The 22542-nt window shown below is 38.9% G+C and overlaps 1 protein-coding gene across 2 annotated transcripts in view; it reads left to right on the top strand.

The window, feature by feature from the left end:
- Window positions 1-22542, top strand: part of ELOVL6 (ELOVL fatty acid elongase 6) — a 130659-nt gene that overhangs the window by 65560 nt on the left and 42557 nt on the right. For both annotated transcript variants that reach the window (XM_045820217.1, XM_045820216.1), the window contains exon 3: window positions 19711-19842. In XM_045820217.1, coding sequence (XP_045676173.1) covers window positions 19711-19842 — 132 coding nt within the window. The remainder of the gene's footprint in view (window positions 1-19710; window positions 19843-22542) is intronic.

The raw sequence follows: 22542 nt of genomic DNA, 5'->3' as shown, positions 1-22542 counted from the left end.
TCCAGCCCTAAGCTGGTGTTTACTGACAAAAGTACAAATGGAAAATTGGGCCACAACTTTGAAAGATACAAAATTGAAAAACATCTATCAGAATGGAAAAAAACTATCAAATTCGTTGTTGCCATTTTCAAGTATGCCTCATTTAACCCTCAGCTAGTGGTCTGAGCACTGAGTGTTGTTGTGGCTCACTAGTACGGACACAGGTCACGCCCATCCATTTCAAAACCATTCTAAAGCTTCTCCACCACCTATGGATACGGGTCCTTGACTACAATGCCCAGGTACAGTCAAACAAGGCTGCTTTGGCCTGTAGTCAGACCCATGCTGCATCTTTAATGAGAATTTCATAGACACATCCACCTCACGATGCACCTAGCCAAAGACTTTGTAACTGGAGGAAGATTCAACTCTGAAATAGAGATTATATTCTTGGCATCACATGCCACTTCTGAGATGAACACGTTCTCTATTAAAGCTACTTCGAACTGAGAACTGTCGTGCGGATCTTGCCTCTTGGCTGTTCTGGCGAGTGGAGCTCTAGCTCAGTTGAAAAGCTGGGATTAGCTCTTGCTGCCCACTTCTCTGCCCCAAGGGGCCAAGAGGAGCCAAATGAGGATATTAATGCAAAGAGGAACATCCAAAAGCTCTTCATAATTTCTGCCCGCCCACTTTGACTTGTGCATAGATTCCTTTGTATCTTGTAAAGATCTAGGGAAGTCGTGGTCTCAAGGCAAGAACACAAATTGAAAACCAGTTACCCAAGATCATTAGCTATTGTCTGCCCAAAGTTCAAAGTACATTTAGGTCAAACAGCTGGTGAATTGTTGCTCATGATCAGTCTGGTTCACACAATAGAAAGTGTGTGGAATTCAGGGCAGATTCTTGGCCAATAGCTGGTTTGAAATAGTGAGATAATGCCATATCTATTCTGATACCCTTTAAATGTCTACTGACATCAAAAAAATACCAGTTTTACAAAGCTGGATTAGATCAGACCTTCGCCTTGTGGTCAGGTTTGCTCTTCACCTCACCTCCAAGGCCAGGCAGTGACCCCCCAGTGTACAGTAATGTTATCTCCACCTGCACGGCTACGTGGACAGCCTGCTCGCAGCTCAGACTGGCAGCAATAAACGTTTTTAATTGCAACAGTAGTGTAAGTTATGAAAAGAATGAGCAGCATACAACATTGATATCATAGCATTCCATAAATCAGCCATGTGATTAAATTTAATTCCTTTCTTTACTTCTACCCTAGTAACTAAATGACTATAAAAGGGACCTTTTTTTCCTCCCACCATATATAGGTCAGAAAAAAGGGTAGCTGCTTATAACTCATTTGTTATCATTTTCTTTCAGAAATATCTAATTTGGAAGGCTTTTTTATAGGCATTTTTTGTTATTATTCCTAAACATACTGCTGTTGGGTGGACCAGTACTTTTTGGTTCAGCTCAAGAGTAACCTGCATGTGCCATCTAAAGAAACTTGTCCTGCATCCTGTCTATTTTTTTATAAGACTAAAGTGTTCAGATTTTTGTTCACAAATTTATGTGTTTTCATGAAAGTTCTTGATTACTTACCTAGTTGGCTCCTGCTATTTTGCTTGTTTGTTGCATTTTAAAGTACTCACAAAAAGGCCAATGTTAAATTTACAGTGTTCTGGTAGCATGTATACCTTTAAAATGACTAGATGGGTCTTGAAATGCCTTTGGCCATAAAGACCCAGTTAGCCTCATGTTTGCATTTGATTCCATTCTTATAATAATACAGTGTCTATTTTTTTTTGTATAATAAGCAAAAAGATTAGGTACCGTGTGTTAAGTACTCAGGATGTGTCAGATGTTGCCAGGTTCAGTGTTTTGATGCTCTACAACAAACCGGAGAAGTAGGTGCTATTTTCCCAGTTTCTTCTAGAAGGACACTGAGGCAGATAAAATGTAAAGCAATTTACTCAAGATCACTGGGTCAGTATGTGACAGGCAGGATTGAAACCCAGGTCTTTGTGACTCCAGTAGTATGGTGGTGAGTGACGACTGTAGTGCCTTCCAATCAGACACAGGCAGAGAAGTATAGGGAATAAAATTTGTGTAATTGTACGTAATATTCATGCACCTACCACCAAAATGCTTGGTGTGTTGGTTAGCATTTTACACTTTTAAAAATAAAAACATTTGTTAAAATTTGATTTTGTTATGAAACTTTCATTCTTCATTAGTAAAGTAGTAGGAAAAAAATTTCAGTACATAAAAGTGAATTGGAGAAAAGAAACATGCATGATCTTGTCACCCAGTAATAACTACTGTAAATTTGGGGTGGGGGGATTTCTTTTGCTTTGCGATTAAACCACATCTTGCTTTTTTCTCCCAGAGTTACTAATATTATGTACACCTCCCATAACTCTACTGGCTGTATTACAGTTTTTTGGTTGTCCTTACCGTAGTATATCCCTGACTCTCGGAGACTTAGTCTACTTTTTCACTGTTGTACTGTGGTGATTATCTTGTCTTTACCGTATTTAAACCTGTTTGCTTTAGACAGATTCTGTGAAGTAGAATTGCAGGATTAAAAGGTGTGAATATTTTAAGGTTCTTGATAAATTGTTTTTCCAAGGGATATCATTTTACCCTCCCACCAGCAAAACATATCAATCATTGTATCCTTATTAGAGGCAGGTAATATCCATTTTCTCTTTGCCTATTGGTAGACATTAGGCAGTATCTGAGAGCTTTCTTTGATTATAGTATGGTATATCAATCTTGATCCAAATAAATATTTTCTTTATCATCAATATATTAGTATGGTATTGTTGGTATTATTTTGATTTCAGATTAAGCTTGGCTCTTCACATAATCTGTCTGGAAATGTATTAGTGAATCAGAGAGATGCCATTGAGACAGATGAGGGTACTGTTACCAGATGGAAACTGATGTCTCGTAACGCCCGTCTCATTTATACCTGTCTGTTCTTTTGCTTATTTCATGACAACAGTCATATTGAGAAAGCAATACATTGGTCTCTGACCAGCAAGAACTAAAGAAGCTGGATGGTGCTTCCCCAACATTCCTAAGCATGGCTCTGTAGAAATATAATCCTATTTCCAAAGAGAAGTTTGAGAAAAGGCTATCTAATTAAGATTAATTTATGGGATTCTTTCAGTTCCTGAGGGGATGGGGAAGCTATGGTAAAATGTAATTTTACTGTTTAGACTTAGATTCAGGTGGGTTTGAAACATAGTTTCATAGATGACTTAAGCATTGGTTATCCTATTTAGTGTCTCAGTAATGCATTTTTCTCTAAAAGTATTTTCAAAACACAGAATTTTTTAAATGTCCAGTATATCACCCATCCATTCACATGTCAGGATCCCCCATTAAGGCCAGCACATGGTACAAAATTTTGGGCATACAAAGTTGAGTAAGTAAGACACAGTTTCTACCCTCCAGGATTGCAGACCTGTAAGTTTATACGTTAAACATAAAGGGATAAGTGCTATAATAGGTATGCAAAGGATATATAGAAGGAAGGAGTCCTAAACTTGACCTGGAAGCAGTCAGGGAGTATCTTCACAGATGAACAAAATGACAAGGAGAGGTGGGAAGGGCATTCATGGTAATGAAAATGGCCTGTTAAAAGGCAAGGCGAGTCAGAGGAGTGTGAGATCTTTTGAAAATCACAATGTGGTGGTAGCATGGGGGAAGTTATAAGACACAATTCCAGAATAGACATAGGTAAAGCCATTTGAATTACATAAAAGCATTTGGACATAGAGACAAAATGTCAAATCTATTTAAATTCCCATAGAACCTGTGACCCACCTATAACATTAATGACATTCCCATTTAAATAAATAAGAAAGTTGGACAATATAAAGTACTTGTCTTTGTATGAATATATTTCCATATATATAGTCTTGTAAATGCATCCTCAACAATTTTTCAATACTACATTTTAGAATCTGAAAGCTCGGGAACATTGCATGCCCTTTTTAGATGGCTAGAACTAGAGAATAAATCATTCTAAGTGGGAAGAAAGAAAGGCAAGAAATTGTGTAAAATGCCAAAGGCCTTCCAGTATGTCTTAACCATTAAGTGACCCAGGGAATATTGCTGTCAGCTACAAAAAAAATAAAATAAAAATAAAAAAGAAGAAGAAGAAGCGGGCAAACACCAGATTGGAAAAGGATTTGTCAGCTTCCAGCATGCGGCAGCTTTGGGGAAAGTATTCTCTGTAGACTGCAACTTACTTCTGTCTATTAAAATCAATGGCCTTATGAGAACGACGTAAAGAAAGGAATACTATCTCAGAACAAGTCGATTTCAGGTGTAAGTGATTATTTATGTTTCTGAATGTCACAAAGAATAGTGGGGGGTGAGAGGGAGCTGGTAAACGTGATGATACAAAACCATTACTGCTGAAATGACCAACTGAGAAATAGTAGTTTAACATCCTAGACAAGAATACAAGGTAGTGGTTACGTGCACAGGGTCTGACACCTGGCTGCGTGGGCTTTAATTCCAACACTGCCACTTAAATCAGTGGGTTCTTGCATAAGTTATTTCACCTTGTTCCTGTTTCTTTGTCTGCAAAATGGGGATGATGGTGGGTTCTTTGAACTCTCAATGAGACATTATGTGTCTCGAGTGCATTGAATACTAAGAACAGAACCTGGAACATAGTAACCACTCAGTTTAATGAGCTGTCATTACTTTGATCCAATTCAAACACAGTTGTGCATTTCAAACCAGCCTTTAACCTGGTGTCTGTTGGGAGCAAATGTCTGTTGGAAACTAGAAATGTCTAGTTTCTATACCAGACATTTATGTACAGAGCTACAGTTTGTGGTTATTCAGTAAACCCTTAAATGTTATAGCATACAGGCATTTATCTTCACTTTCATGTTTCATGTCTGTTTGTTAAGGTTCTCACTGAGATCATTGAGCATTCTTATAACCAGTGTTTTGAACTCTGCAGCTGATAGATTGCTTTTCTCCATTTTGTTTAGCTCTTTTCCTGGAGTCTTGTTCTGTTCTTTCATTTGAGACATGTTTCTTTGTCTCATTTTATTTGGCTTCCTGTGATTGTTTTCATGTGTTAGGTAGAGCTGCTATGTCTCCAGTCTTGGTAGAGTTGCCTTTGGTAGTAGGCGTCCCGGTTCAGTCTCCCTGCTCACCTGAGCCGGGTACCCCGTGTATGGGTTGTGATGCCTCCCTGTTTGGTTGAGCCTTGTTTGCTGTTGGCATGTCACTGGAGGGATTGACCCTCAGGCTGACTGCTTGTGAAGACTGACTGAGACTACAGTGGAGGAGCTGTTGTGTAGGGGTTAACCACACGGAGGATTAACTTTAGCCGGACTCCAGTGCCTGCTGAGTCTGTGCTTTGAGTTTGTCGTTTGTTGAGGTGGTTGGGTGGTGCTCTGATGTGGCTTGAAGCTGACTCCAGTTATGTTGGTTCTAGGACCTCTTGGCCAGTACAGGCAGTGCTGGGCTTGGAGACACTCTGTAGAGACTAAGCTGTGAAGTGAGGCCTGCTGCCACTAGTGCCAGGCTTGGGGCTGCTTAGCAAGGGGTACAGGGCCAGATGCTGCTTGTTTGTGATTTGTGAACCTTTGAGAGATCTTAGGAAAGTCTGCAGCAGTGGGCCAGCAAGTTGGTTGGGACAGGGTCTCAGGGAATCACCAAGGCCAGGCAAACTGTTAACCCACCTGTGCCTGCATGGGGGAGGGCTCAGCAAAGAGACAATGGCTTCAGCCAGCACTTCTGTTTGGGAGGAAGCTGCCCCTCAAGCCATTGCCCTGATGCCAGAGAATTCAGTTCTTCCCTCTATGTCCCTGGTGCCTTTTGAGCTGCTACCCCAGCACTGATGCTCTGAACGAGAGACTCCGAATAAGTCCGCGTGGGGGCCCTTTAAGAGGAACACCTGGGACTCTAGAAGCCTGCCATCTCACTCAGACACAATCTTTGCTGGTTTTCACAGCTAGAAGTTACTGTGCGTTCTCTTCCTGGCATCAGAACCCAGGGCTGTGGGGAGCCTGATGAGACTGGGATTCCTCACTCCTCCGGGGGGATCTCTGCAGCCAGGATATCCCTCCCCACTCTAATCGCCACATGTTGCTGTGGAACCAGCCTGCTCTGCATCTCTGTCCCTCCTACCAGTCTCCACATGGCTTCTGTATGCCCTTAGTGTGGAACTGCTGTTCAGCTACATTTCAGGCTGTTCTCAATAATGGTTGTTTTTTGTTTAGTTGTAATTTTGATGTGGTTGTGGGAGGAATCGAGTACAGTGTTTACCTACTCCACCATCCTGACCACCATAGGCCTCTAGAATTTCTCAAATTGGTTCAAAATGCTTTTTTGAAGGATACATCTTGAATAATCACTTGTCAAATTTCTTATTTTTTACTTTTTAAAATTTTTTCATGGGAACCTTTCTGTGTAAGCATAGCTAAGTAAAAAAATATTCTAACTCTTAAGTCTTTGTTACTTAGTAAATTGCTCTTGACAAACAAGAGAAGTAAAAGGGAATAGTAGACGCAGAGGCTGAGGTTTGCTATCTAGAGCGACTGCTAGCTATTGACGGAAGAGCATATGCATGCCTCGTGAATAATCTGAAGGACACATTCCTTCTTAGCGCCCCTTCCCAGGGGGAATGCTCGTGGGACATGGCAGGACGGATCAGCCTTCTGCCTTTCTAAGAAGCCATGAGTCACATACATGCTTGTCTCTCTTTAAGCAGTTATACTGTCTTTGGAAACTGGTCAAAGAAGAGGTTGCTATGGGCAGTGCTGTGTCTTTTCTCAGAACTCCTGCTTGATAACCCCCTGTCTACCCAGGATGCACCTGACATGCAAATGAAGAAGAAAATATTCTTGCCTCACAATTTAGTAGTAAGAAAGAAGCTTTCAAAATATAAAACAAATTTCTCCTTTAAATCTGAAGAAATGGGAGCAGTGTTTTTTAACTCCATGGGTTTGTTTTGGGGGTTTTTTTTTTGATAGATAATAAGGATTTTTCTATTAAACATTTTTGTTCCAAAAGGACTTTTATCATTGTTCCTGGCTTGGAACCTGGAAATCAAGGCAAAAAGCAGCCAAGTGCAAGTCTATGTGTAAAACAACATAAGCAGATATAAAGATAAAAGGCTCCTAAACTGGCTTGGGACACTACCTGGCAGGTTTCGGTCTGGTTCCTCTGTGGAAACTGTTGCCAGGCACAAGGTGGAGAACAGCTTCCTGTTCAGCCTGTGGAGCTGAGCCCATAGTCATCCAGGAGAGTCAGTCTCCCGGCACGGCCCCGTGTAGGGGAGCCAAGGCCTGCGGTAGCTGAAAGAAACAATCAATAATTTATTCAAAGACTTTGTTCATTACAATTGTCATACTTTATGATAGTGCCTGTTTTTCTTATATAATTCTGAGATGTACAAAATAGAGATATTCCTACTCTTAATTTTTAAAAATTTGTCATGAAAATCTTCATTGTTATCAAATTGTCATGCTTTAATGATTTAGAAAAGTATAAGGTCAATATGAGTTGTAAGTTCTGGTGGTCTAATGTATTTTTACAACATGGTCCCATCCAGGGTCAAGTTAGGGCTGGCTTTTATGGAGTTATTGCATACTGTAGGGTAGGACTGGTTCATGGTGGGGTGGCTGGAACTAACTAGAATTCTACTTCAAAAAGAACTTGAACTTATGTGTGCGGTGGGGGTCGTATTGGCAGTGACTGCCCTTCAGTTTTAGGTTGTGTCTTTCTCTTGCCGGGACACAGATTCTGAATTCCAGTTCTGGATGGCATTCATTGCAATCAGCTTGTAAGCACTGATAGCTCCAGACTTCATGGGGCAGCTGGCCCTGGATTCATTGCAGGCAAAAGTAAACCTAATTCTAGAACTGTGAAGGTAAAAATAGATTCAAATTGGTTGTTTCATGTACTTTACAATTTAAATTGAACCGATCTGAAACAAGAACCTAACTTTCATTACTTGGTGCTTGGAATCTGTTTGAAGCCGTTTAGCCTGAGCATATCTGAAGTGTAAGTGACGTCATTCCCAAACAGTGAGGGTGTTTTTGAGGCTGTATCACATTTCAGCATACATGCTCTTTAGTTTTCCAATTTCTCTTTTCGTAATCTCTTTTTTTATATTTCCCTTAGCCAGGGTTTCTGAATCTTGGAACTGTTGGCGCTGGGGCCACATACCTTTTGTGTGGAGAACTGTCCTGTGCACCATCAGGTCCTCTGTACTCTGGATGCAAGTCGCCAACCCTCCTCCAACCACAAAATAAAAATGCCTCCAGACATGTCCAAATAGCCCCTGAGGGCAAAACCATCCCCCTCCACCCCCATTGAGAACCACCGGTGCAGATGGAAAAAAGAGGAGGTCCACAGACTGAGCCCTGGGAGCCCTCCAAAGTGTAAAGACTGGGGCGATGAGAGTGTGAAAAGAGCAGGCAGTGAAGTTGGAGAAATGAGAGAAAATAGTGTCCCAGAAACCAAATAAGGAAAGCGTTATAGAAAAGAGGGAGCCACCATCTGTGTCAAACGCTGCTGCTCATTAGGCTGCCTGAGTTGAAGACTCACTCATTATGGATTTAACAATAAAACTGATGACGTGTGATACCCCTGGATTACTGCAAATAGGAACACATATTTGATGTAGCTTGTGACATATAAATTCAGATTAAAATTTGGTCACAAGGCAAATAATCTTTGTTGTTGTAAAGTATAATGGCAATTTAGAGCTTGTGGCTTGTGACAGTTGGTATAAATTGAGTATGTTTTAATAATTTCTAATAAACTATTTTACAAATTCTAAGCCTTGGTGCTTAGTCCAAGGTATACAGTAAGTAAGGTATATGCTAAGGTACGGTACATGGTATATAATAAGTAAGGAATGTGATATTATATGCTATCAATAAGACCTCAAGCCCTGATATCTTGAGTTTAAATATTTCTGAGTGGCTTCAGGACAACTCATAAAAGTGACTTTGTGCTTGCATTCATTCTAAAATTCTTTCTTGAGCCAGAAGGAAGAGACTGGTTTGGATCTCGCAAAACAAGAATAGAGATGAAAGGTTTTGCCAACTGTAGAGCATTGCTGTGTATGTTGTAGTAGAAAAATGACTTTAGACCTTACTATTGCTCAGGTTAACCCATGTGGTAAGATGAATAACAGCCCCCCCAAAGATGACCATGTCTGAATGAATCCCTGGAACTTAGGAATACGTTACCTTACACAGCAAAAGAGACTTTGCACATGTGTGATTAGGTTAAAGAATTTGAGCTGAGGATATTCTTCTGGAGTAATCTGGGCCCAGTGTCCTTAAGCCTGGAGAATGTTTCCAGACCACAGTACTGGATTATCCTTGGGCCCAATGTATTTACAAGGGTCAGAGTCAGAGAAGGTGATGTGATCACAGGGCTGAAGACGATAGGATCCTTGAAACAGAGGTCAGAGCAATGTGTTTGGAAGATGGGGAACAAGACAGGGATTGCAGGCAGACTCTAGATGCTGGAAAAGGCAAAAAAAAAAAAAACACCAAAAAACATTTCCCCCAGAACCTCTAGAAGGAACGCAGTCCTGAGAACACTTTCATTTTAGCCCCCATAAAACTCATTTTAGGATTCTGACCTCCAAAACTATAAGATAATAAATTCATGTTGTGCTAAGCCGCTCAGTTTGTGGGAATTTGTTACAGCAGCAGCAGGAGAGTAATACAATCCAATTCAGAAGGCAAGTTTTCCTCATTATCAGAGCTCTCAGCACTAGTCTATGGGCCTTGCCTTATGTCAGTAAATGAGCCTTCTGATTCTGAAGGAGCAATGTGAATACGCTAATCAAAATCTTGCCACATTATCATTTTTAAGAGCAAAATGAAATTGATCACCATTTCTTGGGTAATTGGGTGATATGGGTAAAAAAAAAAGTCTGTCATTTTTATCACCTTGTTAATAAGATAGTGAATCTTGCCATTGCTAGTTTTTACACAGGCTTAGTTTCTTGTGTAGATTTGATTTTAGGGACAAAAATTATTTGTGACTTATACCATGAAATAATCTTCATCACTGCTGAGCTATTTTCTCCCTCATCCAGAAATTGCACTTGGGGCATATTTTCTTACTGCTTTCCTTCCCTACTTTCAACAGTTACATCCCGGGGAAATTAGTGTAACAGTATGTTGAGCCTCCCAACAGTTAACATGAAAACATGTAAGTTTTTCCTTGGTAGTATTTTTTAGCATCTTCACAGTTGTCTGAAGCAATGAGTATAAACTGAAACTTTAAAAAAAATAGGTTTTATTTGTTTATTTTTTAGAAAGAGGGGAAAGGAGGGAGAAAGAGAGGAAGAGAAACACCAATGTATGAGAATCAGCTGCCTGTCCCAGGACCCCAACCAGGGACCCAGCCTGCAACCAAGGCCTCTGTCCTGACCGGGACCCTTCAGTTTGTGGGCTGGCGCTCAATTCGCTGAACCACACCAGTCATGCCTAAAACTCTTCATAAATATAAGGAAATGGATCATATTTCAGTCGAAATGTTTGGCCCTTGAGGAGAGGAAAGAAAGCACTCTCAGATTTGGAGATGTTGGTGCTCATTTATATAGTTATCTGTGCGGCTGGCATTTTGATTTAAATCTGGGAAGCTTCTGTCTGAATTGGACTTAATCTTGTAACCTAAAATCCACTTTCCATTCCATTGTAGTGGTTTTTTCACTTGTAGTTTCCATCTCCAGCTCTCAGATAAATCTATTATCTATGGAACATTCAGGGCTTCTTAAGGATGAAGACAAGCAGGGAACAGATTGTTTTATTTGACTCTAATTTTTATTTTTATATTTTTAAAATATTTTATATTTCTGTGGTTAGCAAGCCTTTATGGGGATGACAAGATTTTTTTTTAAGCTTGCTGCCTCGACACAAGCCCCTAATTATATGTTGTACAACTTCTGGTCCAAGCAAATTTCATATTCAGGAAAAATGTCACTAATACCTCATTTACATTATGTAATAGATTTTGAGATTGTAAGAGGTAAAGTTTAACCTGGTGACGGAAGTCACTCCACTGCTCTTTCTTAATAGGAGCCATTTCCGAGTTACAGTATGCTTTCTGTATTATTATTACTATGTTTTAAAATAATCTTAACAGGTGAGCATTTCTTCTTTGGAAATTCATATGAAAGCCTTCTAGTTCTTTGAACAAAGACCATTTTTTAAACAGGGAATTAGCACAATGAAATTGCTGATGAAACCACTTTCTGGATGTTATTTCTTCACGCTTCCTCTCCTATTGAGAACTTACCATTTTTTAAATGGCCACTAAACTTTAGATTTTGCATGGCTAGTATTGGTAGCTGAGATATATTATGTAAGACAGTCACTTGGAAATTCTAATTTGAAGAGACATTCAGCACCAAACAATCGGGATGAGAATATTGAAAGCAATAACTGTCAAACAAAATGAACTGTAAGTTATTTTGTCAACGGGGAGCTCATTGTAAGTTTGCTTTGTGATAGGAGGGAATTTGTCTAATAAAACCATTGATAGACTTTTGGCTAAGTTTTATCTGGAGATGGTAGTAAGCTTTACTCTCTCTAAGGAGATAAGAAACTACCAACTTCATCAAAGAAAGAATTTAATTCTCTCTTTGAATAAGTATTCTCTAAAATCTTTGATTCTAGCTTTGAGATTGATTCTTCCTGATGAGTTTATGAAATCCTATCTTCAAAGATATTTTTCCATCTCTCTAAAATGCAATCAATACCTTTGACAAAACAGACACTGACTCTATATGAGAAGTCAGGACACTGAGTTTAGGATACATTGGCCTCACTGAAATAATGCCACAATTAAATTAACAATGTACTATATGTTTCTGAGACCGGGAGGCTATTCATTTTTTTTAATTTATTTTTAATTATAATTGACATACAGTATTATGTTAGTTGCAGGTGTACAACAAGGTGATTCAACATTTATATACCTTACAGAGTGGTCACCATATTTTTAATTCAGTGAAACGTAAAGGTGGTCTCACCTGATAACCCCTGCAAAGAGCAGCAGCTCATTAAAGAAACTCCTTCAGGTCACATGTGCACTCTGGTAGCTCATGTAGCTTCCAATGTGGGTGGTAGAGAATATGCCTGAGTGTATTGACTTCGAGATGTAGCATCAGACTTCACCCACTCCTGCCTGCTAGAACAGAAGTAATCAAAGCCAAGTTTCTTTGTGGACAGATCCTTTCTTGTTCTGCCCATTTCCAGCTCAAAGACTTCCAGTGCTCCCTACTCATGGCCTAAACCAGCACTTCTCCATTTATTTTTCTGCAAGCCATTAGCATCACCCCCCTTCTCTCACCCAATGCATGTAATGGCACACACATGACTCAATCTGTTTTATTTATTTATTTATAAATATATTTTATTGATTATGCTATTACAGTTGTCCCATTTTTTTCTTCTCTTGGATGTGAGGGCAATATGGCTGCAACATCTGTCACCCCATTGATTGCCAGGGTTGATTTGGCTGATCTGGCTGGCTAAGCCAATGTCCCCTTCCTCCCTCACCGATCCATGTGCATCCCTCCCAAAGCTACGCACTCCATTGAAGAGGATGACCCTCCGAACTAGAGGAGAGGACCAGTCTTCAGTGAAGGGCATAGGAGTAGCTGCGCTCCCCTGCTAGAACCTCCAAACAAGCTCTCAAGGTCCATTTTTTTCTCCCCTTTATTCCCCTCTGCCCTGCACTCCTCATTCCCACCACTCTCCTCCCCCCCCACCTTAGTTCATGTCCATGGGTCATACATATAAATTCTTTGGCTTCTTCATTTCCTATACTATTCTTAACTTCCCCTTGTCTATTCTGTACCTACCATTTATGCTTCTTATTCCCTGTACCTTTTCTCCCATTCTCCCTCCTCTCCCTCCCCATTGATAACCCTCCATGTGATCTCCATTTCTGGGATTCTGTTCCTGTTCTAGTTGATTGCTTCGATTGCTTTTGTTTTTGTTTTTAGATTCAGTTTTTGATAGTTATGATTTTGTTGTCATTTTACTGTTCATATTTTTTATCATCTTCTTTTTCTTAGATAAGTAAGTCCCTTTAACTTTTCATGTAAGGGCTGGGTGATGATGAACTCCTTTAACTTGACCTTATCTGGGAAGGACTTTATCTGCCCTTCTATTCTAAATGATAGTTTTGCTGGATAGAAAAATCGTGGATGTAGGTCCTTGCTTTTCATGACTTGGAATACTTCTTTCCAGCCCCTTCTTGACTGCAAAGTTTCTTTGAGAAATCAGCTGATAGTCTTAATGGGAACTCCTTTGTAGGTAACTGTATCCTTTTCTCTTGCTTTCTCTCCTTATCTTTAATCTTGGGTAATGTGATTATGATGGTCCTTGGTGTGTGCTTCCTTGGTTCCACTTCTTTAGGACTCTCTGGGCTTCCTGGACTTCTTGGAAGTCTATTTCTTCTGCCAGATTATGGAAGTTCTCCTTCATGATGTTTTCAAATAAGTTTTCAATTTCTTGTTCTTCATCTTCTTCTTCTGGCCACCCCTATGATTCAGATGTTGCAACATTTAAAGTTGTCTTGGAGGTTTCTAAGCCTCTCCTCATTTTTTTTGAATTCTTGTTTCTTTATTCTGTTGCAGTTAGAAGTTTGTTTCTTCCTTTTGTTCCATATCGTTGATTTGAGTCCCAGTTTCCTTCCCATCACTGTTGGTTCCCTGCATTTTTTTATTTATTTCACTTTGCATAGCCTTCACTTTTTCTTCTATTTTGCAACTATACTGAACAATGTTTGTGAGCATCCTGATTACCAGTGTTTGAATTCTACATCTGATAAGTTGTCTATTTCTTCATCACTTAGTCCTGTCTTGCGAGCTTTGATGTGATCTTTCATTTGGGCCATATTTTTTCGTCTTGGTGCACCTGTTACATTGTAAGGGGTGGAGCCTTAGGTATTTGCCAGGGTGTTGTGGCACTGTATGTGGGGGAGTAGTCAGAGAGGGAACAGTGCTGCTTGCTCGGCTCTCAGCTGGCTTTCAGTCACTTCCCCTGCTACCCACAAGCAAGTTGGGCCCTTCTGGTGCTGATTCCCAGGTGGGTAGGTTTGTGTACATTCTAAGACCCTGTGGGTCTCTTCAATGGACTCTCCTGGGAGGCTGGGAGTTTCCCCCATGGTTGCAACCCATGGGATGCTGCTGCCTCTTCCCATCCCAAATGCCTCTTGCCTCTGTTCTTCCATCCAAAGCCTTAAGTGTCTACCTCATAGCCCTCTTTCCACAGAGCATTTTCTCATGACACTTGTATCTCCTTCCTCATAATTTTTGTCAAACATTTTTAATTTCAACACAGTTTTTTCTGTCTAACTAGATTAGCCAAGGCAGAGTTTACTTTTACATAGAGACTGGTTTATTATTATTTTTTTATTCAATGGCATACAAACCACACTGCAAAGGAAAATGATAAAGTTCATTAAACTTTGAAAGGATTGATGGATGTCAGCATTTTTCATCAGCAACTAAAAATATGTAATGAAACAATGGTATTTAATTAGTATCTTGCCATTATATTAGATGACATTTTTATTTAACATTTTTTAAATATAGTCTCCCCCAAAATCCTATTTTCAGTTATAAAACAGAAGCCAACAAGAAAACAGAATTTATTAAGATTTTTAAAAAGATGACAAAGGGAAAAAATTATGTTGACAGATAGGGACAAGCAACTTTCTCTAACAGATCTGTTCTGAGAGAAGTGTATTCTCCTGGAAGGGGATAGACGTGTGACCAAGTTACTGAATCCACTCGACCACTTTGGATCATGTTCCGCGTCAACAATCCAAAAACTGAGTTGCAAAAAAATGGTTTACTTGCCTTTTTAAGAAAATAAATAAGGAGAATCTGTGATCTTTAAGTTAGCATTTGAGGGGAAAGCAGAATGAGAAAGAGATGTTTGCAAGTCAAAAGAGCTTATAAATCATACATTATTTGATCTTCTGGGTCAAATATAACAGACAATAGTGCCCTTTACTTCAGTCAAGGTTTTGTCTTGTGGTTATAAAGTTGTTATCCATTTGTATTAATTATGGACATATTTTAATTACATTCACAAAATCATTATTTGTCAGAACTTCAGAGCACAGAGTTAATTTTCAGTTATAACTTATTGTAAACAAAAATTGCTGGGAAATTCCCATTGTTTTTAAAATAGAAAGATGCCTTTGCGTGAAGTCTTCAGGGTCTTGAAGTCTCAAGACTGTGACAGAATCCAGCCCTGGCTCGAACTCCAACAGTACAACTTGAAAATCTCTTTTAAAAAAACCTTTCTTTTTATTTGTAGGAAATTGTAACCACCAGGGATATCCACTTTTTGGCGAAAGGCAGTGTATTATTTCCTTCAGTCTCTGGGTCTCCAATTTATTGTGGCCTTAGAATTACTTTTAGAACCTTGAATTGTGTCCTGACTGGAATCAGCATCTGAACTAAAAGAGAAATCTTAAAAGAGACGTGGCCTCAACACTTGGCAATTTTTCTAAGCTTCAGACTCTTCAACTTAGAGCATGAAAACTTTCTGTAAGCTAAGTAGCTATCAGCCAAAGCAGGAAATGTTTTTAGGTCTCCTTTTTTTATTCTCCCTTGCAGCTTAATTTTTACTTTTCACAACTTGTTGAACCTTACACATGTACTGTAGCCACAAAACAAGTTTACTCAGACATAAAGGAGCTAAGGCCACCTCTTGAAGGTGCTCATTAGCAATTATCCTCTTTTGAAATGCTACCCACATGAAAGTTTCGCCATTCTCAAATAAACTTGTTTGACTCTTCAAGGAGAGCAAGTCTGCTGACAGGGATCTTGATGTAAATGTTAAAGAGACAGAAGCTAAGTACTAGTTTCAGTTGAATCCCAGAAATTGAAAAAAAAAAAGCATTTGAACATATACATGCTCTTTGAGAGTGGTATTCAATTGGACAATAAATACAAATATTGAGTAGCTACTCTGGTAAGAATAGGAAAAATACCTGAGGAATGTTTTGGAACAAGGTAGCATAATGGAGAACTCTGAGTTTCTAAGGATAAAGCTATTATTTGGTTTTATTAATTATGGAGCAATTCCCATCATTCATGTTGATGACAGCAATGGAAGGAGAAGATGGTGAATACACGTACAGCACATCAGTACCCCATCTGGGCACTCTTTGTTTGGTCAGTCGATCACCTCGCAATTTTAGCTACAGAGTTGCCATCCTGAGAAGTATTGAAAAAGCACCTACAGCCAAGAGTCATGCTATGTAGTGTACATTTAAGATTTATTAAAGAAGAAGAGTCCATGCCATCTAGAAGTTGCTAGTTATCTGGTAATAAAACAATGTAGTGTCACATTGTACCAAGCGATGAAGGCTGGCCAGAATCTGAAGTATTACTGCATTACCATTGAAACATTAGGGAAGTCATTTATCTACAGCAGTGAGCTGCAAGAATTTTTAAAACATGCGGTACCTGACTATTTAGTCAGGGAAACTGACCTCTTTTCCCTTAGACTGTCAAATTAAAAATAAAATGACAACAGCAAGCACAACAGCCGTCTGGTGAATGAATGAAAATGATACCTTTTTTTGTCAAATCAGCAAGAAATATATTTTTGGTGTGCCATGACGGTTTAGTAATTAGTTTGTGTGTGCCATGAGATGTGAAATGTTGAAAATCGCTGATCGACATTAAATAGTAAGTGGGTAAGCAGCAAGTCATTATTTGTTTTGACTATAATTGAACCTTTACCAGATGTCAGGACCTAAAGGCAATTTTAATTCACCCAACCCAGCTTGCTGAAGAAAATTTTACTTTCTTCTAAGCGAACTGGAAAAATCATAATACATTCAACTATAAATGATATATATTTTGATTACTCAGTTGAGGAGGTAAGAGTTAATACTTCGTTAAGATGATTCCCTGTTGTAGAAGAAGGCTAAGCTTAATTCTAAATTAACCCAAAGCAGTATTTGAATTTTATCACATAAGATTTATATAGTATATAGTATGCAACATTTTTATTATAGCATATCAGTTCACATTATTGACTACCTATGACCCAGATATGGATAGCCTAGACAGTTAATGCATGTTGATTTTTGGTAGCTGTGACCAATATTCAGTATGCAGCTCTGTGACCATGAGCTACCAATATCATCAGCACCCTCGCTGGCCCCCAGTTCCCTCTTCTGTAGAACAAGGAAATTGAGCTCCATCTAAGGTCCCCTGCAATTCTCAAATTCTGTGTGTCTACATTGATTCACTTGATTATCCTGGCTGTGGAATTGAAGGTTTGTGAAGAATCTTTTAAAAACATGTGAAAAGAAGAACGGTCCTTGCCAGGAAGTTAGCACTACATTAGGACTAGTTCTCGTTCTAGAACTGAAGAAATGAGACAAAAAAATACAGAGGGAAGATTTTTAGTCTTTTCTTGGTTGTTCGAGGCACATCATTTTCCCCTTAATGGCTAGAATGGGAGTATGATATAAAGGCACTCATTTAACTTGATTCATAATTTCAAGTAACACAATCTAACCAAAACCAAAACTTAGATTAGATTGAACAAGCAATAATTTGTTCTCTGGGAAGGAAAGGGGGGTTGGATCAAAGTGTTCCATGCCCAGCATGTGGAAACATAAGTGTGTGGAGATGCCTCTTACTTTTCTCACAGTTGAACAGGGTACTACACAGTTACACGATGATCACGGAATTCAGTAAGAAGGCTTAAGGAACTCGTATATGCACATAAGAGAGCAAGCACATCAGGCACATCCTTCCTTCCCTGTCCCTGAGAGTTGACCACAGGAAAGTGGGGAGATCTGAAGTTACTTAACCTCTAAGCCTGGTTCCTTGGCCATGAAATGATGATGACACTACCTGCATTAGGGATGATTAGAAAGATTAAATGAGAAAGCTCTTAAGCGCTGTTTTTACTTATAGGAATCACTTCCTAAATCATAATACTATGCTTATTTTCACTTATCATTACTTATGTTAAAAAGAATATCTACTATTTGATATTATATTGCTTACATTAACTTGATAGAATTTCGTTTTTCTTTAGTGAGTCCTATCTGAGTGTAAATGCACATTCTGACTCTAAAAGTAATGCTGTACACCTGCAAGATCCAAAGAAGTGAAATGATAAATATATTTATGGCCTAAAGTACCTTCTTCTCGAAATGTTCGATAGTGAAGTTGCCATAAATTTGTCCCACTTTTACGCTTCTGTGTGAACTATAGAAATAGTCTTTTTCTTTCTGGAGGAAAAAAATGGATCGTATGGTTTTTTTTCTAACTCTTTTATCCTTTAGTTATTAATGTATTACCAAGAAAGTACAATTGTAAACTTACTTAGTGTTTGCTGAGCAGCCGTGTATGGAGTTATTTTCCTTGTGAGAAAATTTGATATGCCAAGACTGTGATCACTCAACAAATATTTAATAAGCACTCCTGTGTACCAAGTCTTGTGTTTCCGAGAGAGAGTTTGCAAACCTCAGTGGAAGTGATTTGTCCCACCCTTCTGTATGATTTTGATTTCTGGCATCACTCGCTTCATTTGGTGGTGCTCACCAAGTAGGTCACTTGCTCTCATTGAGTTGGGAGCGTTGCTTGGGTAAATAATAAGATCCCTCATGAGTCAGCAGTACATGTCAGTGATTAAGGGAAAAAATGAAACATTTGACAAATAATGCTTTTCAGGTTAATGCATTTTGCTATTTGTATTATGCCTTGTAACTTTCAACCCTTTCGTTTTAATCTAATCAAGTGGGGAATACCCATTTTAAGGGAAACATTGCTTCTTCAGGAAGTATGTTCAGATGGTTAAATTATTTACAACGCCTCTGTTACTTTTTGTTGAATTAATTGTCTATAAAAGATTTTGTTCTTTTTGGCATTATCAACACTATTGTACACTTCTTCTTGGCACAGTAGTGAGCCAGCAGAACCTGGACATTCTATTTGGTGTTCCTTAGCCATTGCCGACTAAGAGTCCCCATAAACCTGATTGCCAAAAAGAGAGAATAATGAGCCCCCATGTCCTATCGTGCCTTTTGTTAATCTTGTTTCATCTCCCCACCTTTAATATCGTTTTGGTTCTGTTTGTTTCCTGGGAATTTTAAAGCAAACTCAAGACATAATTTCACCCATAAATATTAATGAAGTACTTTTAAAATTATGAGTGACAACTTGCTGGTTTTATTAAAAATGTCTTTTTCAAATAAGGATCCAAAAAAGCTTCTAGGTATTATATCTGATTGTTACTTATCTCAAGTCACTTTTACTTTACAATAGTCTCAGATTTGGGCTTCGTACTACTGATCTGATAAAGAATAAGTTCAGTGGCCCTACAGAATGTCCCACCATTTGGATTTATCCCCTGTATTTCCTATAAATAGGTAGTAAAATCAGACATTTGGTTAGATTCAAGCCTAAAGCTTTAGGCAAGTATACTTTTGGTGGTTCTGTGTTCTTCCCTAAGAGAGGATTCAAGAGCACCTTGTTGCCAAATGGACTAAAAGTTGTCTCTTTAGTGAAGGGGCATGTTCCCAAGAAAACATTTTCAGTGTTTACAAAGAAGGGACTGGTATAAAAGTTGATGAACAGTGACTAAATAGAAATTTTAATGGATAAAAATAAATTGCTTAGACTTTTATTTTATAAGATTTTGGCATTTTGTTTGTTCACAGGAAGAAATCTTTCCTGTTTTCTGCTCTGTACGCTGCCTTTATCTTTGGTGGTCGGCACGTGATGAACAAGCGGGCGAAGTTTGAACTGAGGAAGCCTTTAGTGCTCTGGTCTCTGACCCTCGCAGTCTTCAGGTAGGTGTTTTTCACGTTGCTATTGAAATGCATCCATTTCATCAGACTTGGTTGAGAGAAGCAACAATTAAGCGTTTTTATTTTATGTCTCATATTTTTGGTTATTGCCTAGAATGAGGACATAAAGCCATGTCCAGAGAGAAACCCTTCATTGCAACCAGATTTCCCACACTCTAACCAAGCTCTTATTTTAGAAGTTCTCTGGCCATCTTGTCCAAACTGTTCCTGTAGTAATCGGATTTCCAGTTTATCTCTTAAGACTAGAAATAGTGTGTCCGTTTTGTTTTTGTTGCATAAATCTAGATGAGTGGCTAAATGGAAAACCACACTGTTGAAGTCTATAGTAGAGCATAGGGTTTGAATGTTATGCTGTTACTAATAATTAATCAAAAAAATGGCACTTGGCCCTGGCCAGTGTGGCTCACTTGATGGGAGTGTCATCCAATAGACAGAAAGGTTGCGGTTTGGATTCCTGTTCAGAGCACATACCTAGGTTGCGGGTTCGGTCCTCGATTGGGATATGTGGGAGAGGCAACCCGATTAACACACTGATCTTTCTCTCCCTCGCTCTCTTCCTCCTTTCTTCTCTCTCTAAAACTCAATAAGCATGTCCGCAGGTGAGTATTTAAAAAAAAAGGGTATTCAATCATAACCAGACCCTGGTCATGCGCCTCATTATCATTAGACCAGAGAATGTTTGTGTCTGCATCCCCCAAAGCACCCTCCACCGCGTTACCTGAGGTGACTCTCAGGCATGTGTTTATGCAGCCAGTTCTTTGTATCTGGTGGAGCTCATCATGGCAGCTGTTAGGACCAGGCATGGTCTCCCCAAGGGCGTCTGCCAGCCAACATCCAGACTCATTCCTGGAAGCCTGAAGAAGCATTATGTAATATTCGGTGATTTAGGCAATCGCAAGACTAATTAGCACACAGCTGGTGTCCAAAAAATTGCCAGAATTCACCTACAGCACTAACACAGGCACCTGTTCTGTTGGTGTTTTGCTCGGCAAAACCAGCAAGTTTATGATTAGGCTTCAGGAGTGGGAGGAGTAGATGTAAATATACACAAAATAAAAAGCTATTCATTTTAATATTTATGATTTTATTTTTATTTTTCATATTGCATGTTAACTGTTCTACCACTAAGCAGAAATGATGGTATCATTAAAAACCTCATTAGTCACTCTGTCTTAATACAAATAATCAAGAAGAGGGTTTTCACAAACTCCACTGGTCTGTACATTCCTGTTACGTTCGTTCCCTACATCTAATTAGTCATTCACTTGCTGCTACGAAATATGCTCATCTTGGTGCATTTCGTGAGTCGCTGTGTTTGAGGTACTTAGGATGTGGATCTGTCTAAAGACTTCTTCGATTTCAGTCTGTGTCAGGGCATGATTCTCTAACCCAAAATAGCATTTTTATTTTTATTTACATGCAAGGTTCACAGAGTATGCCTCACCAAAAGGATTTTGATATTTGTGGAAAGTATCTGTATCCTAATGACGTCTTTCAGCATTTTACAGTTTTCAACATCCCTGAGCCTTTATCACCTTTTTCTAAAACTTTAACACTTTTTCTAAAACTTTAAGTAGAGAAAAGAGTACAAGGACCCCTATGCTTTCCTTAACCTGCTTAAATAATTGTCAACACTGGGTTACTCTTCTTTCATCTATATCCTTACCAGCTTCTCCTTTACCCCAAATTATTTGGAAAGAATACAAGTTTGTCTTGTATTCTTGTCTATCATATAAATATGTCTGAATAAAATAATACAATTTCTATAAGTTAAGTACTAATTTTTTAAAAACTGACCACAGTATCGTTATATCACCAAATTAGTAATAATTATTTATTTTTAGTGCCATATTTCCCCAGGTGTGCCTCCCCCCACCCCCTGTCCATCCTTTGAAGATCATTTGCCCCTTAGACTTTCCCCCCAGACTGGAGTTCACTGGCTGCATTTTTCTGTCCTCTATATTCCTTATTAGTTGGTAGTTAGATCTAGAAGGTTGATTATGGTTAAATATTTGACTTTCTGTAAGTAAAAGCTTGCCTTTATCAACTCAACTCTTCGGTTTTCCTGAAGTATACATAGTTATTACAGCAAAGGCAGGATAAATGCTTGATTCTTTGACTACATAGTATGTAGCCATTTCAGAAAAAAGTATTTGATTACCTAACATGTAAATAATAACTGTTTCCTTTTTAACTATTATTATTAACTCATGGATTGAGTTAGTGTACTCAATACTATACATATACTTTATGTGTCAATGATTTTGAAATGAATTTGGTTTTGGTATATTTCAGTTCATTGCTATTACTCTTTTGGATGCTAAAGTAGTCCATCTTTGTCCAGTGGGAGTTTTTTCAAGTTGCCTCCTGAATCCTCTTCACATTCACTGACTAGTTCTCATTGCTTGGTTCTCCCAGGGAGATGACAAGATGTTCCAGGCCAGGCATATTGTACATTCCTTGTCCAGAAATGGAATTAGCCATTTCCCTAAGGAGCCCTAGTTCCTTTGGGAGAGGGGAAATATTATTTAGAAATCACTATCTGAGTACTGGGAATGGGTGTTGGTGCTAAGTCAGCTCTTATTTCTTGGACATTCAAAGGCCATTTTTAAAGGAACAGTCCTGGCTGGTATAGAACAGTGGATTGAGCTCAGGCCTGCGAACCAAAGGGTCACCATTGTG

The sequence above is a fragment of the Phyllostomus hastatus genome, unplaced genomic scaffold, assembly GCF_019186645.2.
Source record: "Phyllostomus hastatus isolate PE091 unplaced genomic scaffold, TTU_PhHast_1.1 phas_scaffold_39, whole genome shotgun sequence".
Lineage (NCBI taxonomy): Eukaryota > Metazoa > Chordata > Mammalia > Chiroptera > Phyllostomidae > Phyllostomus > Phyllostomus hastatus.
Note: the sequence above shows the minus strand (reverse complement) of the source record. Positions and strands in the feature narration are given on the sequence as shown.